Here is an 18,838-nt window from a genome sequence, read left to right as displayed (position 1 = left end):
CTGGCTCCAGGGCCTGGGGTGTCTGGGGGCTCTGGGCTGGGTCCCAGGCACAGGACATAGGCAAGCTGACATTACCCCTTTGGGAAGCTCATCTGCATCAGGAGGTTCTAGCTTGAACTTTTTGCCATCTTTGCCGGTCAGCGTGTCTGTCTCGGGGTTGAATTTGAGGGTGCCAGCAATGGCCAAGGCGGTGACGATCTGCAATGGGAGAAGCCTTGAACGTGCCCACTTCTACACCTCTCTATTCCAGACCCTCAAGTCTGCCCTCACAGGAGTCATGGCCCTGGCAGGGACGGGAACCCGGCAGGGCCCAGTCCTGCTGGCCAGGCCGTAGGCCCCAGGGCCACCAGGAAGAGGTCACAGGGTATGCACTGCACTGGGGACCGCAGCTCCGAGGCTGGCTCTGGTGCTCCTGAGGGGGAACAATGCTCAACACAGACTGGGGGGCCTGGCCTTAGGAAGATCCGAGTTCAAATCGGATCTCAGACATTTCCTAGCTGTGGGACTCTGGGCAAGGCTCTTAGCCTCTGTCTGCCTCAGTTTCCTTAACTGTAAAATGGGGATAACAACAGCATCTCCCCCGCATGGTTGTTGTAAGTATCAAATGAGACATCATTGTCAAGCCCAGTGCCTGGTACACAGTAGGAGCTTGCTACAGGCTTCCTTCTCTTTCTCTAAGGACAGCCCAGAGAAGGGGAAGGCCGCCGCTGCACGCGAGGGCCTTCTAGGAAGCTTACCTCTGGGGAGGTGACGAAGGCATGGGTCTCAGGGTTGGCGTCGTTGCGGCCCGTGAAGTTCCTGTTGTAGGAGGTGACGATGGTGTTCTTTTCTCCCTTCTTGATGTCTTTCCTGCAGGGGCACAAGAGGGCAGAGCCCTGGCCTTGAGCCTTGTCCCCGGGCTAGGCCAGAGGAGTCCTGCCTGACCCCCCAGCTCCATGGCCCTGGCCAGCTCTGTAGGGGCAGGGGCCGTGCTCCTCACCTATCCCACTGGCCGATGCAAGGGCCACACGCATTGGCCAGGACGACGCCTCCCACGTCGCGAAGAATCTGTGCCTGCAAAGGGGAAGGCAGAGGGGCCGTCACCCAAGGCTGGCCTCAGCAGGCTCGGCCCGGGCAGCGATGGGCAGCCCCGGGAGGAGTCACTCACATAGCCGTCTCTCTCAATGGTGGCCCGGATCTGCTCAGAGCCAGGGGTGATGGTAAACTGAGACTTGCACTTCAGCCCGTGGGCCAGGGCCTGCTTGGCCACGGCCGCTGAGCGCCCCATGTCCTCGTAGCTGGAGTTGGTACAGCTGCCAATCAGCCCTGGGGGAGCGGGGAAGGAGGGTCAGGAGAGCTCGTGGTGGGAGGCCACGCCTGGGTACTCGGCCTGACTACTTCTAGTCACCAGAATGTTTCGGAGCCAGTGGGTGCAGGATGGCCAAGGCCGCTGCTGAACCTTGGCAAATACAGCCAGGGCTGGGCACAACCATGCCACAGCCCAGCCTGGTCCAGCCCCAGAGGGAGGAGGAGGAGGGGCCTGGTCTACAGGGGCGAGGAGACCCTTCTGTCACGGAGGCACTGTTTGTTACAAGATGGTGGCCCGTGGCCAAGGCTGACATCTCTGGTCATAGGGGGATGGTGCCCTCCAGGCCTGCCCTGGGACCTGCTGCTGCCACCTTGTGAGGCTGCCTCTGGCCATCCACGGGGGCGTAAAGACTGTCTCCAAAGGGTCTCCCCAACCTGCCACAGGCCCTAAGAGACAGCGAGGACAGCCCACTGGGCTTGGTGTTGCCTTAGCTTCAAGGCAGGGTGGCTGGGGTCATGTCCTCCCCACTCGGTGGTCCTTGTGCCCGCGTGGCGTGCTCACCCACTCGGATGTCCAGTGGCCAGCCTTCCTTTTCCGCCACAGCTCCCACATCAGCCACGGCGTGGGCCAGGTCTGGGGTGAAGGGTCCGTTGATGTGGGGTTTGAGCTGTAGGAGAGAGGACACCAATTTCGATTTGAGAGCGGGGGGTTGGGGACGGCGAGGAGGCCAAGCTATTGGCTATTCCAGGACAGTTGTTATAAAGGAAGAATCCCAAAAGCTTCCTTGAAGTTCTCTGAAATTCCTCCTAACAGGATCAGCCACATATTCCTGTTTGAGATGAGGGAAGCTGAGGTCCATGAATGCAAACGCTCCGAGTCGCAGTGACTGGTGAAGCCACATGCACAAGCTGGACTTCACCGTGGTCCTGTTCCACCAGACCCCTACATCCTCACTCCAGAACAGAGAGGGGATGGGGCCCACCATTAGGCTGGGTCCGGGGCCAGACAGGTAGCAGCTCAAAGAATCCTAAAGAGGCTAGACTGGAAGGGCCCTGAGAGGAAAGAGGCCCAGAGGCCCGAGCAGGGCTGCGGTGAGAACCCGGGACCAGACTCCTGGCTGACAGCTCTCTCCAGTGCACAGCCTGAGGAACCAGGGCAGGGGGCGAGACCTGGAGCTGCCCACATTCTCCGAAGGCTCTGGGCAGCGCTAAAGAGAGGCAGGCCCGAAGGGAAGGATTCATCAGAAAGAAAGGGCAAGTGGAAAGCACCCCTCCCCACCAGGGCACCCTGAGATGGCATCCCAGGGCCCAGGGCTGCGCCCACTTCCTTTCAGACGGGGCAGAGGCACGGGGGCAAGGACACAAATTCCCAGCGAGGGAGGCAGCCGGCAACAGGAGGGAAGGATTGGCCTCCCAGCCTCTCTCCTGGGCGGGCCAGCCACAGCTGCTGACCCATCCTCTATCCAACGTTTCCAGAAGCCAACTACCTCCACCCTCCACCTTCCCAACCTTTGGGTGGAGCAGATGAACCCAGAAACCTGAGTGCAGCCAGAAAAACAAACGTTTGGCTGAAGAATCATTCTTTAATGCAGGCCCTAATGCCCCAGCCCTGGCTGCTTTCCCCGTGCCCAGAAAGATGCCATGCCGCCATCCCGCCTGCAGCGTACGGGGGTACCACCGCTCCGTGATGCTGGAGGAGCCAACGCCCGCTCCGCTCCCTGCCCCAACCCCCTGGGCTCAGGGTCACTCTTTACCTCGCTGAGGTTAATGTCGATCACTTGGTCATAGTGGCAGCCAGGGTCAGGCACCAGGTGGTCCTTGAATTCATCAGCCAGGACGGCGATGTCTGGAAACAGCCGAGGAGCTGGGTCAACACGTGCCTCCAGATGCACTTCACAAACCCTGGTGGACCCGTCGGGCATGTGCAGGACGCGCGAGCTCCCAGCCGAGCAAAGGGACGAGGCAGAGTGGGGCCCCCACCAGCTGCCAGCTCCGGGCGGGGACTGCGCTGGTCGATGGGTCCCATATCCCGTCCTTCTGCCCACCCCGCCTCTCTGCCGTGAGTGCACTCTCCCAGGCCTGCCCTCCCCGGTTCTAAGGGCCTTCCTGCCTCCTCAGAGGGCTCCCCACTAGAGCGAGGGGGGGGAAGCACCTCCTCTTACCGCCCCGGCCGGTCTTGCTCAAATACGTCTTCATCCTATGGTTGTAGGGGAACACAGAGGTGGTGGCGCCTATTTCCGCACCCATATTACAGATTGTCGCCATGCCTGTGGGAGAAAGACACCCGGGGGGCTGAGCGGGATGATCCACACATCTGGGCCACGCCCTGGCTGGCCAGGTGCTTGGGCCCCTGAGGGCTCTGCCAGCAGCTCTAGAGCTGCCCCTCACCCTCTCCCCCCTCCACCACCACGTGTGACCCACAGCTCTACTATGACCCCTCTGCCCCAGGGAGGAATCATCAGACTGAAGCTGGAGAGAGGCGGCCTTGAGGCTCAGCCCCAGCCCCCTGCACAGGCTACATCTAGGGGAAGGGGGCTGTATTTTCACTAAAACAACTAACAGAAATTCAGCACTTCCTTTTGATATTTTACTGAGAAGGCTCGGTCTGTGCCTGAGGAGGTAGAGTCCGTGACCGTCAGGGTGGGTAGCCGGCTCTGCGGCTGAGCCAGGCCCAGCCTTTCACAACCCTCCTCTCCTAGACGGGACACGGTGGCCTGGCACGTGCCCACCCCGTCTCCACCTCTGGCTCAGACTGCCACCCAGGCCGCCCCTCACCAGTGCAGGAGATGGAGTCCACGCCGGGTCCGTGGTACTCGACGATGGACCCGGTGCCGCCTTTCACTGTGAGGATGCTGGCCACCTTCAGGATCACGTCTTTAGGAGAGGACCAGCCGGACAAAGTGCCGGTCAGCTTCACGCCGATCACCTGACCGGGACCGGGAAGGGGAGGCAGTGAGGGCAGGAGGAGCTGGGGTGCCAGGGCGGGCCATGCCCCAACGGTGTCAACCCCACCCTCACCGCCTCACCTTGGGGCACTTCAGCTCCCAGGGGATGCCGGCCATAACGTCCACAGCATCAGCCCCACCAACCCCGATGCAGATGCCCCCCAGGCCACCCCCATTCGGGGTGTGAGAATCTGTGCCGATCAGCAGCACCCCGGGGGTACGAGTAGTTCTCAAGGATAATCTGGAAAAGAGGTTAAGGACCAGAACTGAGACGCTGAGTGGCGGAGGGAGAGTCTGGGAAATGAGTGAGCAAGGGAGTCACCTTCCTAGACCGCACGGGCCTTTGAGGAGCCTTTCATTTGTACAAGTGACATTTATGGAGCACTTCCAGGGCCACAAAGATCCACATGTCTCGACGGAGCTATGGACCCAGCCCTGTGAGGAAGGCTCTACCAGTGGTATTTAACCCATTTTACAGATGGGGAAACTGGTAGCCCCGTGCGTCAGATGGCGGCAGAGCGAGGGTGACCGCAGGGGAGTTACAACCTGACTCCCGTCGCCCGGGAGAAGCTCAGACACAACCCCTGTCTCCCCAGGCCTTCTGCCATTCCCCTGTGGACAGACACCCTGCATTCAGTCCTCCTTGCCCCCTCCTCACCTGGTGAATGATTCCTGAGCCTGGCTTCCAGAAGCCCACCCCGTACTTGGCACTCGCCGTTGCTAGGAAGCTATAGACCTCCTGGTTAATGTCCTATTAACATGAGTGAGAAAGAAAAGTCATTAGCAACAGTGTACTCTGAACCCTACTCTGGCTGAAAGCCAGATTCTGGCCTTCTGACCTTGGGGCCCCAGGGGTGACAGAGCTCAGACTGAGGCCTAGGGTGGCAAAGGGACAGACAGCCTGTCAAGGGACAGATTAAGGCTGGAAAGGCTGGCCAACCTGCGCTACTCTTCAGGACTGTGGGCTGCTTGGGACATCCCCTAGCCCCTAGCAAAGGGGGAAGAGAGAAGGGCCCGGAGGGAAGCAGACACTGAGCCCAGAAGGGCCATAGTGGGGTGAAAAGAGGGGCCTCCAGCAGGAGGAAGCTCCTCCAGCTTCCCACAGGGCCGAGCCGCAGGCCCCTCAGAGCTCAGCTCACCCTCGGTAGAGGGGTGCTTGGCGGCATTCCCAAGCCGTGTGTGTACGTGTGCGCACGCGCATGGCGGGGTGGGGGGAGGAGAGAAGGAATAGAGCCCTAGGCAGTCCTCTGCCACAACGGTGCAGGAATGCCTGGTGCCAGGGGGTCAAACCCATTCTGCAAACAGGTGCTGGTGGAGGAGAATTGGAGCAAGGGCAGTGGAAGGTAAGAAGCAGCCTGCCGCCGGCCAACGTTTTGGGGAGGGATACACATGGGTGTCGCAGGGTCAGCCTTCCTTTGCCGAGTGACCTGAGGCAGCCCCTTCATAGGGTCAATGTTTGTGAGAAGGGCCCACCCGCTGAGAGAAGGCTAGAAGGCGGCCTAGAAGCCACAGCAGAGCTCTGAAATCCTGTTTTCAGCACTCTGTGACTGTCCTTTGGGTGTGCTGGGCTGTTCAGGGGCCTTGGCTGGGGAAGTGAGCTGGGCCAGACCCAGTACGGGCATCTGAGCTTCCATGAGGGTGGCCCTGAGTAGCCCCTCCATAATGCTACCTACGCACCTTGGCACGCCGGAGGTCCTTCTCACCGCCGACCTGGGCTTCAATCAAGTGGTCACAGTGGATGGTGGATGGCACGGCGACCTTGGGCAGCCCACTGCTGATAAACTGTAGCATGGCCATCTGTGCCGTGGCATCCTGCATGGCCACACGGTCCGGCCGAAGCCGCAGGTATGATTTGCCCCGCTCAATTTCCTGTTTGAAGGGGTCGTCCAGGTGGCCATACACAATCTTCTCTGACAAGGTCAGCGGCCGGTTCAACCTGTGCAGAAGCAGGAGGTGGTTGGGGCAGAAGCCGCTTAGTAGTGCCAGCCCCCAACCCCTTCCCCCAACCGAGACCTTGGGTTTTTAAAAATTATTTCTCATTTTTTACTGATGTCTTTAATTTTATAATCACACCGATTTCTGAGTACATCCCTTCTCTCTTCCTCACCCAGTGATCCACCCCTTGGATAAAGGGGAAAAAACGTGACATAGGTGACATGTGGGCCTCATCCGAGAGTGTATGCAGTATTTCACACCTGTAGTCCCCCACCTCAGCCATGGAAGGAGGTGCATTTCCTCATGAAGACACTCTTACTGCCCCCCTCCACGCCTCTGCCCTGGCTGCAGCCCTCCCAAAGGGCCCCGGGCCCCCCTCCCCCCCAGTCTACCTCAGCCCAGGCTCTGGCACAGAGAAGGCCTTTCCTGACTGACCTCATTGATCAGCTGATTCTCTAGGGCTGAGCGCGGCAGCCAGGGGTTTAGGGGGCTCTGGGAGGATGGCTCTGCTCAATTCACTCATCAGCATTTCATTTCTACTCTGAATCCTTCATACTCACCACTTGCATGGGCATTGAGGGGATGCTGCAGAGCAGAGTGCCAGGTCTGGTGTCAGGAGACCTGAGTTCCAATCTGGCCTCAGATTTTCCTAGCTATCGGATTTAACCTGTTTGCCTCAGTTTCCTCATTTGTAAAATGGAGATAATAACAGCCCCTCCCTCCTAGGACTGTGGTGAGGCTCAGATGAGATGAGATCTGTCATATGCTCAGCACAGAGCCTCCCCACCCCCCCCACCCCCTCAGCTGCCTCGAGCAGCCCCAGGCTGCCACAACCCTGAGGCAATGACCAGGCAATGTGACACGTGCTGAGGTCCCCAGCACTAAATGTATGTCAATGCCTCCAGGTGGGGGTGCCTCTTCTCTGGCGCACCGCTGATGCAGGAGGCAGTCCTGGGCCCCAAAATCTAAGGCCCTGGGTTGCGGGCCCTGAGGCCGGCTGACGGGGGACTGTATGCTTTGGCCCCACTGTCTTCTCCACAGAGGGGGGAGGGAAGGGTGGGTAGCAGAGGCTCCAGGGTCCAAGATGAAATGGGGGGAAGGGAGGGGAACCAGAGCTTGCTAACCCCCTCCCACAGGGCACAGCCAATAACGACCAGGCTGAAAACAAGGGAGCTGCCTAGGGGAAGGGAGACACAGAGAACCAGGCCCCCCAGGACTTGACCAAGGACACTGAACCCAGAGCTCTCTCCACTGCCTCTTGGGGGAACCCCCAACAGCACAACACCCACCCCTTCCTCCTCCTCATCCCCAAAGCCCCAGGGCAGGCAGGGTGGTGGAGCAGAGCCTTCTCCGGGCCCTGCCAGCCAAGGGCCAGCTGGCAAATGCCCACAGAATGGGCACCAGGGCGTGCCGTGGGAACGTGTGCTGGATCACGTCCTGTGCCCCAAAGCACGCACACCCACCCCAGACAGGCCCCTTGAGGATGTAATCAAGTTCTTAACAGAAAGAGAAAATAAGTAAGGAGGAGGAGTGAGCCCACTGGGCCAGCCGGCCTGGGGCTCCAGATGGTTCCAGATTGTTCTAGCTGAATCAGCTCCAAAGGGATCTGGCACCCTGCAGGACCCGGCCGTCCCCCACTTACTCCATCAGTCCCAGAAGCCCCTTTCCTACCTCTTCCGGACAATGTTAATATTCTTCTCCAACAGCTCGTACTGGATGGAATTATGGGGCTCAAAGTGGCTCATGGACACGTTGGCCCGCTGGCACAGGACAGAAGCTGCATGGTACCTTCGGAACCCACTGCCCAGAGCTTTCTGCAAGGAGAGAGAGGACGACAGGAGTAAGTGGGGCCCAGCACACAGAGCCACAGCTTTGGAGAAAACGCTACCTACACAGGCCTCGGGGCAAGGCAGTTTTAGGACTGGCCAAGAGGAGCTGAGGGGGAAAGGACCCCTGAGGCCAGGGTTCCGGTGGCACAGGCCCTCATATGCACAACCCACTGCAGCCTTGCCAGGGCCACGCCTCCGAGGTCTGCAAAGTGCTTCTGGTGACACGGCATGACGCCCCTTCCCAAGGATGGGTCCGGGCCTCATTCTACATGGGCGGAGGGCAGGCCAGGACTCCCAACTCCCCGCTCGAGGGCCCTCTGGACCTCAGCTCCTCAGACAGTAGCGGCAGCCCAGAAATGCTAACACTAACCCTCCGTGATCGAGAAACGTCGGCCGCTAGAGCCACACTTGAGAAGCGGAATAACGGGTAGGCCAGCTCAGAAGGGCCTGGCGGGCCCCTTCTTTCTGTCATTGGGCCAACCCAAGCCCCTGATGCCAGCTGGAAGAGGGAGGCTGCCCATGCCACACACCCAAGAGCGGCACCGTAGGGATGGAAGAAGTAAACCCACAGGCTGAGCCAACACCCTGAGACAGGCAGGCCCACGGACAGGGCCCAGGTGGGAGCCCTGGCCTTGCCACCTGCCAGGGACCAGGCTGTGGGAGCCTCTGATGCTCCCTCCTCTGCAAGAAGGGGTCTTATTGGCCAGCAGGGCACAGGGTGGCTCTGCTTTGTCCCCTAGAAGGGGGGGGAGGGAGAGCAGACAATGATGACAATATTAACTGACATTTCTATAGGGACAGGGACCTGGGATTTCGTAGGTTTAGGGCACCTCGCGAGAACTGCCAGTGAGGACAGAGAGCTGAGAGACTGCCCAGGAGCCCACAGCTGCCATGGGCCGGAGGCTGGCTTAGGCATGAGGCAGCTCTCTATCCACCGGGCCACACTGCCCAGGCATTTACAGATACTAGGCATCTTCCAAAGCATTTAGAGACATTCTCACCCCCCATTTTACAGATAAGAAAACTAAGGCTCAGAGTGCCAGAGGAAGGATTCAAACCCAGGCCTCCAGATCCAGCCAAACTGCCATTATCACATCCGTGCCCTTCCAGATGACAAGGCATTTCACCTACTAGTCTGAACACAGGCCACCCCGCTCCAAACAGCCTGGACCCCCAGTGTGAGACAACAGTAGCTGCTCACACTAAGACAGCAGCTGAAGTTTACAAAGCCCTTGGCACATGGGAGCTCCCTTTATTCTCATCACAACCCTGGGGGGATAGGTGCTATTATTATCCCCATCTTACAGCTGAGGAAACTGAGGCACAGGAGAAGTGACTTGCCCAGAGTCACATAGCTAGTAAGTATCTAAGGCTGGATTTGAACTCAAGTCTTCCTGACTCCAGGCTGGCGCTCTACTGACCTAGCCGACCTTCTTTAAAGGAAAAAATACATCCACATCCATGCCAAAAAGTGTCATCAAGGGTATCATAATCAAACACATCTGCTGTTCAGCTGTTGTCAGCCACATCTGAGTCTTCATGGCCCCATCTGGGCTTTTCTTGGCAGTTACTGGAGTGGCTGGCCATCTCCTTCTCCAGTCCATTTTACAGATGAGCAAACTGAGGCAAACAGGGTGAAGTGACTTCTCCAGGGTCACACAGCTAGGGCATGTCTGATTTGAACTCAGGAAGCTGAATCTTCCTGACTCTTGGCCCGACTCTATCCGCTGTGCCAGAAAGGACTCATCCTATCCTAGGCTGGGGCCAGGGAAATCCCTCCACATCTGCCCAGCAGCACCCTCTCCAGCTGTCCAAAGGAGCTCATGCTCCACCTAAGATGTGTCTGCCTGCAAGACCGATGGACCAATTCACCAGGCTGGTTTTCATCCACTCTGTTTCTCCAGGATGGATGGTTTGGCCAATCTCCTGTCACCAGCTGGTTTCTAGGAATAAAAATACCAACTCCTAGAACAGCAGAATGACTACACAAACGGCCAAGACAACGATTCAAACGCGATCAACAAACATGTCCTATTTCCAGCCAACTCAGGCCATGGCTTGGTGCCTTTCTCCTTGCTTAGAATGCTGTCCACTGCCACCCCCTAGAAATTCAGGTTCTTTAGAGCCCAATTCAACCCATCAACCCAAAGGCCACCTCTTCCAAGAACGCTTCCCTGATCCTTTCTCACTGTCTTCTCTCCACCCTGAACCCCCTGTCCCTCTGCTCCTCACTACTACTTGCACGTCCTTGGGGAAGTCACCTTCCTCATTTGTAAAGCGTCAAGAGGGAATGCAGGGAACAGCTGAGATTGCTCCTTTGCAAAGCCCTACAACCTCAACGCTGTGCCACCAGCTGGCTGCACGATCACGGGTGGCTTGCCCCCTCTCTGGGCCTCAGTCACCTCCCTTGCAAAATGGAGACACTCCTGGCCCAAGCTCCCTCGGTGCGATGCCAGGGCAAGCTCGCCAGCCCTTTCGGCACACATCCCTTTGTGTTCACACAAGGTGAACTTCCAGGCGCCGGGGCTCCCCGCCAGCCCTCGGAGTCCGCGACTCTGCCCTCTGGGTCAAGCAGAACAAGACCTCCACTCTCCCCAGAGCTCTTCGTGTGTGCCCCCCTGCATCCTGGGGGATGCTACAGAATGCCTCAGTTGCCCTCCTCTGAATTTAACCCAGTTCATCAATACTCCTCGTCGATGCGAAGCCCAGACCGGAGCGCATGGATCCCGTCGGGCCCCATCTCCAGGGACAGTCACCTCCCCTCCACTGGACACTAGGCCTGTATGGTAGGTGGGCACTCAATTTCCACAATTCCCTCAACTGCAGTCATGTACGTGCCCCAATATCACAGCCAGGTCTAGGGATCCAGGAGACCAGATATTCCCCAGCAAGAACTCAAGAATTCCAATTGCCAAAGCGCAAATTCACTCAAACCAACCGTGAAGTCACATATTGTAAATTTTCTACCTTCATAGTAGTGAAGGCTGCGAGATGGGGCCTGGCCCAGCCCTATTACACGAAGTCTGGCAAGGAAAGCACTGGTCCCATTCACGGAGGGGAGGAGGGCCGAGGCGACCGTGGCTCAGCGATGTGAAGGGTCAGGGAAGCGGGAGCACAAGGCAGGAGGACCAAGATGCCCACCTGCTTTGTGAGGGTCCGCCTGGTGCAGCTCAACAAGGCCTCGCCACCAGGACTGCACCCCACTGTCTCTCCAAAACTCGGCAGCCGGGGCAGGTTCTAACACTGCCCAAACTCATCGGCAGGCATTCACTTTGCAACAGTAGATCTTACTGATATCTTTTGATTTACCTTGAAGTAAGGCTTGGGACACCCTTCCCATATAGCCCTCTCCCTCCCAGATAGTCAGCCCAATTATTTTTTTTGTTTTTGTTTTGTTTTGTTTTAAAGAGGAAGGGGGAAAAATTCCAGTAAAACCAACCAACACACGGAAAAAAATTCTGATGTGAGATGCACCATTTGTGAGCCTTGGACTCTGGCCTCAACAAAGGTCCAAGAAGAGGCGCCTTCTCCCATCTCTTCTTTGGGCCACATAACACTGATTACAAAGAGCCTAGTGCATGAGGCAAGAAAGTACTGGAAAGGATAGAACTGTGCTGGAAAAAAGGACAACTGGGACAACTCTTGAGAAGCATGGGAGGATCGACATGAACAGATGCAGACAGATGCCAGCAGAGAAGAAAAAAGAACCTGAGAACCTCAGCGAGCTTAACAAAAGAAGTGTCACAAAAAGCAGGAGTCAGTGTGGCAACACTATACAGAACAAGTCTGGCTCCAAAGAAAGATGGGGGAAGATGCCCCTCCCCCAACCCCTCCCCCCCAGCAGAGGCGTGAGGACCGCCGGTGTGCTAACGCTGCACACATTTTCAGACTTTTTCAACGTACTGGTCAGGTGTGTTGATTTTTTTCAACTTTTACTCATTTTTTTGTTTTTGTTTTTGCTTCTTGGTGAGGCAATTGGGATTAAGTGACTTGCCCGGGGTCACAGAGCTAGTGTCAAGCGTCTGAAGCTGGATTTGAACTCGGGTCCTCCTGACTCCAAGGCCAGAGCTCTATGCACTGTGCCACCTAGCTGCCCCTATTTATTTTTTTGTCTTAAAAAATAGTGCTGCTGATACAGGACGGGTGTCTGGGAGAGGGAGGAGGAGGGAGAGGAATTCGAAGGGAAACTCTGGCAATGTAAAAAACAAGACAGCGATAAAAACTTTTTTTAAAGGCCTTTACTGTGAGCACAGCCCAGTGCAGGGTGCTGAGGGGAAAGGGTAGAACAGGACAACAGGAACCCTGCCCTGTAAGAGCTTATTTGCCAAATCACTTAAGGAGGACGTCACGCCCCCTCCATCAACACAAGACCCTAAGCCGGGCTCCTCCCAATGCTGTCAGCTAATGCCCTCCCAGCTCCCTCAGCAGCTTCTCTAAAGCATACCCAGACATCCTCAGGTACTTCCAATCATCTGATGGCCAGCTTCTCACTTCCTCACATCCAGAGGCCTCTCCCTTCCCCACACAGCACAGCCACACCTCAGACCTCACAGTCTCTGGGAATGACATCACCTTCAGGATCCCCTCATCACAGCCTCCAATCCCTTCTCCTTCCTGCTGGACCTCCTTGGTGTCATCACCATAAACTTTCAGCCCCGTGACCCAACCCTGACCCAACCTTATGCTCCTCCTACAGGGAGGCAGATGTGAGACCACCCTGGCTCCATCTGCCTTCACACCATCCTTGACTGGAGGGTCAAGTGACCACATCAGGGCTGACCCTCCTGCCATCCTCACCCCTTGGTCCTTCCCAATATCTGATTTCTCTATTCCTAGTTCAGCACTGAGCTAATCTTACCCACAACCGACTCGGGCCCGTAATGCCGAATGAACCTCCCGCTGACTCAGCTGGGTATCTCCCTTTCCACATGGCACTGCCCCACTCCTGATGCTTGTAAGAGACACCTCAAACCTTCTCAGCACCATCCCTCACCTCCTCCTCCTTCCCTCAGATCACAGAAGCATCCCTTCTCCTTCCTCACTGCCTTTTCCCTCTGGCTTCTTCTAGGGCTTCACTCCAACAGTCCAGAGAATTAGGTACGTCCAACCTAGAGAAGTGGATAGAGTGCGAGGCCTGGAGTCAGGAAGACCTGAGTTCAAATCTAGCCTCAGATACTCACTAGCTATGTGACCTTAATGGGTTTGCCTTCACCCGCTGGAGAAGGAAATGCCAAGAAAACCCCCTACGGGGTCACGAAGAGTAGGACAACCTAGGAAGACACAGAAAGGCCATGAAGTGTCCCAGGACGGGAAGAAGGATCAGACTTCATTCTGCCTGGTTCCAGGAGGCCGACCAGCATCATCCTTAAAGAGACCCATGTGGATCGGGGGGGTGAAGACCCTGCTGGCAGCTGGAGTTATCCAACAAGGGGGTGGGCTGGCTGGCAGGCCAGTGGAGGTAGGACAAGGAGAGTCTGGAAAGCCAAAGGTCTGGGTCACTGGGTGGTGCCCAGAGAACCCCATAGAAAGACTTTTCAGCTCCCCTGACGGGGCTTGGATTAACAAGCTCTTTTCACGGCAAAGGTATCCTGAAGGGTAAAACCAGCCCTTCAAACTTCTGTATGAACTACTTTGACTGGATAATACCTTAATACGTGGCCGAAGTGAATCCTAGGAGGGAATGAGAATTCTGAACAGGGGAAAAGAAACTATACTGGTGCCTTGGGAACTCTGAGGGGGGGTCAGATCAAGACTGAAAGCAATACTGAAGGGTTCCAGATGCGCAGAGGAGGGCACGAGGGACCTCGTGAGGTCTTGGCTGGGGCTGGAAGAATGGAAAAAGCTAAATGAGAGGGGGCCAAAGACAAACTTCATCTCTGCAGTAAGAGCCCAGGGCCTAACTCTGTGCTAGGGAGAGAAGAATGTTACATTTCCTGAGGCTCCATCCAGTGCTGAGCTCTGGCCAAAAGTCTGGGTTTGATCCTGGCACAGACAGGTCAGTGAGTCTATTTAGTTCCAAGGTTACTGTCCTCAGCCCTACCCAGAGCCAGGAGCCTCACCAATCTGGGTCCAAGGGGGCCGTTCGAATTGATTCTAACTTCAGAGAAATCCCCGTGAAGCACATGCCCACTGGGCCCACTGCCATCCAGACACACGGAAGGACACAATGTTCCTCATTAGTTCCCAAAGGGCAGACACCAATGACTTCCTCATACTTCAAGAAATTCACGAAGTACCAAATACAAACCCATAAACGCCCTGGGTGCTCGCTAATCACGGGCCCTAAGGACTGGAGTGCTGCTATGGGCCGGGGCCAAGGAAGTAAAGCCAGGGCTCCCAAAGTCAAGGCACATCGGGATGTCCGACGTGGGCCCCTGGGCTCCCAAAACCCTCCACTTCTGGGCTGTTGTTGTAATCTAAAAAAAAATTATTAATTACATATCAACAAAGGTGGCCCCCAAAAGGGGCCTGTATGAGAAACCATGAGTCTGTGACATAGAACTTCATGTATCACTCAGAAATACTGAATTTCATGTGACGGTACTGACATTCTCTTGCCCAGCTCTTCTATGTATTTTTCAGTGTTCCCCGGTGCTCTTTTCCCTACATCACACTCACAACCCCCACTCCCACTCTCTCTGGCAGTCAGGCAGAGCCTGAAGGTGGGGCATTGGGCTCCATCCTGTCCCTGGGCTGGGCAGGCGGCCCCACTGCTCAGAGATGGGAAGTCTTTCAAAGGCCTTGCTCTTTACAGTGTTGAGGCCAGCGTAGACGCGTCATCCTGCCTCCGGGTCTCTCTGAAGCCGCTTCTTTCCTAACCTGACAGAGCGCTAATGACTCATTTTGTTCATACGCCATTGCTGTGTTCCGCCGTTCTCCCACTAGTTTCCAGTTCTTTGCCATCACAACGCTGCTATAAATACTTTGTACAAGTGGACCTTGCTCCTCTTTCTCTGGGCTCTTCTGGGATCTAGGCTTAGCAATGGTATCGCTGGCTCGATGAACATGCCTCTATTTCAGAGCCTGCTCGATGACTTGAGAAGAGGCAGAGGACTACTACTCCAGCATTGGGAAATGGTATCGAAGGTCACCCCTCTCATTTTACAGATGAGGAAGCTGGGCTCTGAAAAGGGGAAGAGCTTTGCCCAAGGTCACAGGAGCACAGTTAGGTTTCTGATGCTGGCCCCAATGTGGCCTCACGTTCATCAAGGTTCAGAATCCTGGCTTGAGCCTGCCTGCACACAACTGTCAGTGTGGCTGGAGGGGGAGTCATTCTGCTGCTTGTCCTCTCCTGCTCCGGGTTCTCAGGAAAGGGCCTTGGGAGCCCTCTAACTCACGACAAAGGCCAGTTATGGAGCTTACTGGTCTGTCTTTTTTTTGTTTTGTTTTTTGGCTAGGCAGTGGGGTTAAGTGACTTGCCCAGGGTCACACGGCTAGTAAGTCTGAGGCCGGATTTGAACTCAGGTCCTCCTGTATCCAGGGCTGGTGCTCTATCCACTGCGCCACCTAGCTGCCCCTTTACTGGTCTGTCTTACAGAGTTCATCACGGGTACCACGCCAGGTGAAGGGTAGGCTGTGGCATCTCCCAATCTTGCAAAAGTGCAAACTGGGAGCCTGGGCTCCACTCGGACAGTAACTCATCCCCTTCCGGTACTGCAGAGTGAGCCTTCTCTTTGACAAGGAGAAGTATGGGCAAAAAAAGCTTTTCCACGATCCCAAGAATGCTGGTTATGAATGGTATCAGGGTCACATGGGGAAGAAGGAAAGACACCTGACTAATGCCATGCTAGCACACGTTGTCTGTATCAGCAAGAAACAATTATCACCTAGAACCGCAGCATCAGAGCTGGGAGGACCTCGGGAGGATCGGTCCACCTCCCTCACCCACGACTCTTTGGACCGATGAGCCAGGAGGGGGCCGCCCAAGGGCCAGCTCACCAATGGCGGTCTGCTTAGAAGCTACTTCAGCATCCTTCCCCAGCATACTGTATTACTCCTGAAGTCAGGGGTTTTAGCCTGGGATCTAGGAACTTTTTTTTTTTACATTTTCATAACTATATTTCAATATTAACTGGTTTCCTCTGTAATCCTGTGCTTTTTATTTTATGCATTTAAAAACATTATTCTGAGAAAGGGTCCCTGTAGACTATGCAAAGGGATCTGCAAGACAAAACAGGCGAAGAGCCCCAATTTAAGGGAACAGACAACTGGCATGACCTGAGTCCTCTTCTCCGCGATAAAGATTCCTTTGTGAGGAAACCTGGCTCTTTTCTGCTGGTGAAACACCTCAGCGAGCAGCCTGCCCGTCACAAGGTCCTTCTCACAAAACTCGTAGGGCTAGTCCTGCCCCCGGGCTCCTCGAAAGGCCCACGTGGGACCAGCCGGCTCCTAGACTGGGGTTCTGACATCTGTCCGCTGGTCACTTGGGGGGAAAGCCCTCAGAGAATGAGCTTACCAGTGGAAGATATCCACTCAGCCAGAAGCTTCAATTCACTGCCCTGGCCTTCAAAGCCCCCGATAGCTGGTCTCAGCCTTCTAGGCCCTTGAAACCCCGTTCCTGCTTTCCTAAAATCCTATCCTTCCTCACTTCGGTCTCTGGTGATTGCCAGCGGTCATTGAAGACTTGTCACAAGTGCCACCTCCTACAAGCAGCCTTCCCTGATCCTCCCAGACCCTTAAAGCATCACCTAGCCCCTCCCTCCCATGATTTTGTTTTTTCACCTTGACTATATTTTTCATTTACTTATCTATATAGGGATTACTCCCCCTCCCCCCCAGCTGAGAGTGGAGTCTGCTTCAGTTCTGGTACTTCCAGAACCTACTCACAGCTGACCCTTAATAAATGCTCATGAAATTTAACAGCTGCTTAATCGACATCTGAATGTGGAGGAGTGTCCTTCTTTATAGAGGTCTTTAACCCAGAAGGAGAAGGGGAAGGCCCACCCTACTCCTCTGCCCCACCAGCAGCAGCCTTCCAATTGGACGAGGTCAGCCAATCCAATCTCTCAGTTCCGTTGCTTGGACGACTTCCCCTTCAACTACTCTCAGCCTGAGCATGGTAGAGGCCAAAGGAAACAGCAGTTTTCTGGCCTGTGCCCAACCTGGAGGAGTCATTTTTAACTTTTACCAGCTGTCCTAGGAATGTGAGCATGGGCCAATTTCACCACATAGGGCAGGCAGGGCTCAAGGTCATGTGCTGGAGCAGGGCAGGAGGCTCTGCGACCTTGGAACAACCTTGATGCTGTCTTCCAGGGAGAAGGGACTCCCCCTGGTTCTGCCTGACTCAGAGTGAAGAAGGGAACCCCAGAGCCAAGTGGTAACTTACAAGACATTATCTCCCCTACAGAAAACTTACTAAACAATCCCATCGACCAAGAATGGAATGGACTGCCCTGGAGGTAGTAGCAGCAGGCCTTCCTGCTATAGGCCCTGCCCTCAGGGAGCTGATACTCTACTGGAGAAGCAGGCAAGGGCAGGATGTGACAGGTACAAGGCAGGAAGTAATGAGGCCCAAGAGGATGGTCAAAGTGCCCTACACAAATGGAGAGAACACATGGGTGGCATGGGGAGGGGAGCAGGGGGCCCAAGGAATTGAGGAAAGCCACACATGGGAGGAGTCCCCTGACCTGAGCCTTGAAGGAGGCCTGACAGGGCAAAATGGGGGTACAAGCCAGGCCCAGGGGACAGTCCATGGGAACAGACACAGGGAGAAGCCTTTGCTCAGGTTAAATGAGCTCAGAGTTTATTAAGAGAAATCAGGTAAAACCAGCAGCCCTGGGTGAAGGGGTTAGATGGTGTCAGGAAGTGGCCGTACTCTCCTATCAATATGTTGCTGGTATTCACAGATGCCATGTTTTCCCGAGGAGCTGCTGCCTCAGACACCCTGACCAACCCACCTTACGGCAGCCATCCTGGCTTGCCTCTGTCTTTCCCCCACAACGTTCCACCTGCTTCTTCCTCCCCAGCATCCAAAGGCAGCTGGGCTGGGGGGGGGGGGCCACAGGGGGAGGGGGAGGCCATCAGAGGCAGGCCTAGAACCTTTCCCCATCTCCCAATCACATTTTCATGGGCCACTGCCCACGTCCTCCCACCTCCACAGTCCAACCTGAAACCCCAAGACAACAACGCTGCGATGCTGAGGTTTCCTCCTGGGGCTGGGAAGTCCCACTGGTAGACAGAGCTGTTGGCCTTGGTCACTAAGCAACAGGCAGAGGCCAAAGCTGGCCAGGCATCTTGAGTGGGGCTCGGGAGGAGCCCAGTAAGATCTGCCTGCCAGTCACAGCTCCCCAAAGAGCTCTGAATGAGCCAAGACATGTGAAACCAAGACAATTCAACTCTGCAAGGCAGGGCTTTATACATGGAATTGTACTGGGAACCTAAAAGTCCCCATTCAACTAAGGCAACATTGATCTAGTGTGGGCAGAGCACTGAGAAGGAGATACCAGGTGGAGCTAAAACGAGGTTCCCTCCTGACCGCCTGGACCCGAGAGCAGGGAAGGGGAACATCTAACCCTGCCCTGCACCCCCCTCTATAAAACAGAATCATGTATGATACAGGCAAGAAAGAGGGGTGGAGTTTCAGTCAGGGAAGGCTTCCTGGAGGAGGCAGAATCTGAGCTGGGCTTTCAAAGACAGGCACAGGGGAAGAGCCTGTGCAAAGAGGCTCAGAGGCGGTGGTCAAGGCAGAGGATGGAGTGGCCTGGCTGATAAGCAGGAGAGTGTGAACCCGACTGGGGGGCAGGGGGACCACCAAGAACGCTGGGGGTCTGTGTGTGTCTTTGGGCTGGGAATGGGGTGAGCCTGTCTAAACTGTGTGCTAATGATAGCCTGTGCTGGAGGGTG

The 18,838-nt window shown here is 55.8% G+C and overlaps 1 protein-coding gene across 1 annotated transcript in view; it reads right to left on the bottom strand.

Annotated features, from left to right (window-relative positions):
• ACO2 (aconitase 2) overlaps positions 1 to 18,838 on the bottom strand; it is a 29,971-nt gene that overhangs the window by 5,199 nt on the left and 5,934 nt on the right. Inside the window, 13 exon segments of the mRNA XM_020982709.1 lie at positions 76 to 198; positions 738 to 849; positions 980 to 1,053; positions 1,148 to 1,305; positions 1,850 to 1,955; positions 3,042 to 3,133; positions 3,450 to 3,554; positions 4,063 to 4,213; positions 4,314 to 4,448; positions 4,450 to 4,473; positions 4,891 to 4,983; positions 5,910 to 6,168; positions 7,839 to 7,981. Of these exon segments, the coding sequence (XP_020838368.1) occupies positions 76 to 198; positions 738 to 849; positions 980 to 1,053; positions 1,148 to 1,305; positions 1,850 to 1,955; positions 3,042 to 3,133; positions 3,450 to 3,554; positions 4,063 to 4,213; positions 4,314 to 4,448; positions 4,450 to 4,473; positions 4,891 to 4,983; positions 5,910 to 6,168; positions 7,839 to 7,981 (1,575 nt within the window).

Source organism: Phascolarctos cinereus, unplaced genomic scaffold, assembly GCF_003287225.1.
Source record: "Phascolarctos cinereus isolate Bilbo 61053 unplaced genomic scaffold, phaCin_HiC Scaffold_1;HRSCAF=81, whole genome shotgun sequence".
Lineage (NCBI taxonomy): Eukaryota > Metazoa > Chordata > Mammalia > Diprotodontia > Phascolarctidae > Phascolarctos > Phascolarctos cinereus.
The sequence above is the reverse complement of the archived record's forward strand: the minus strand, read 5'-3'. Positions and strand labels throughout refer to the sequence as shown.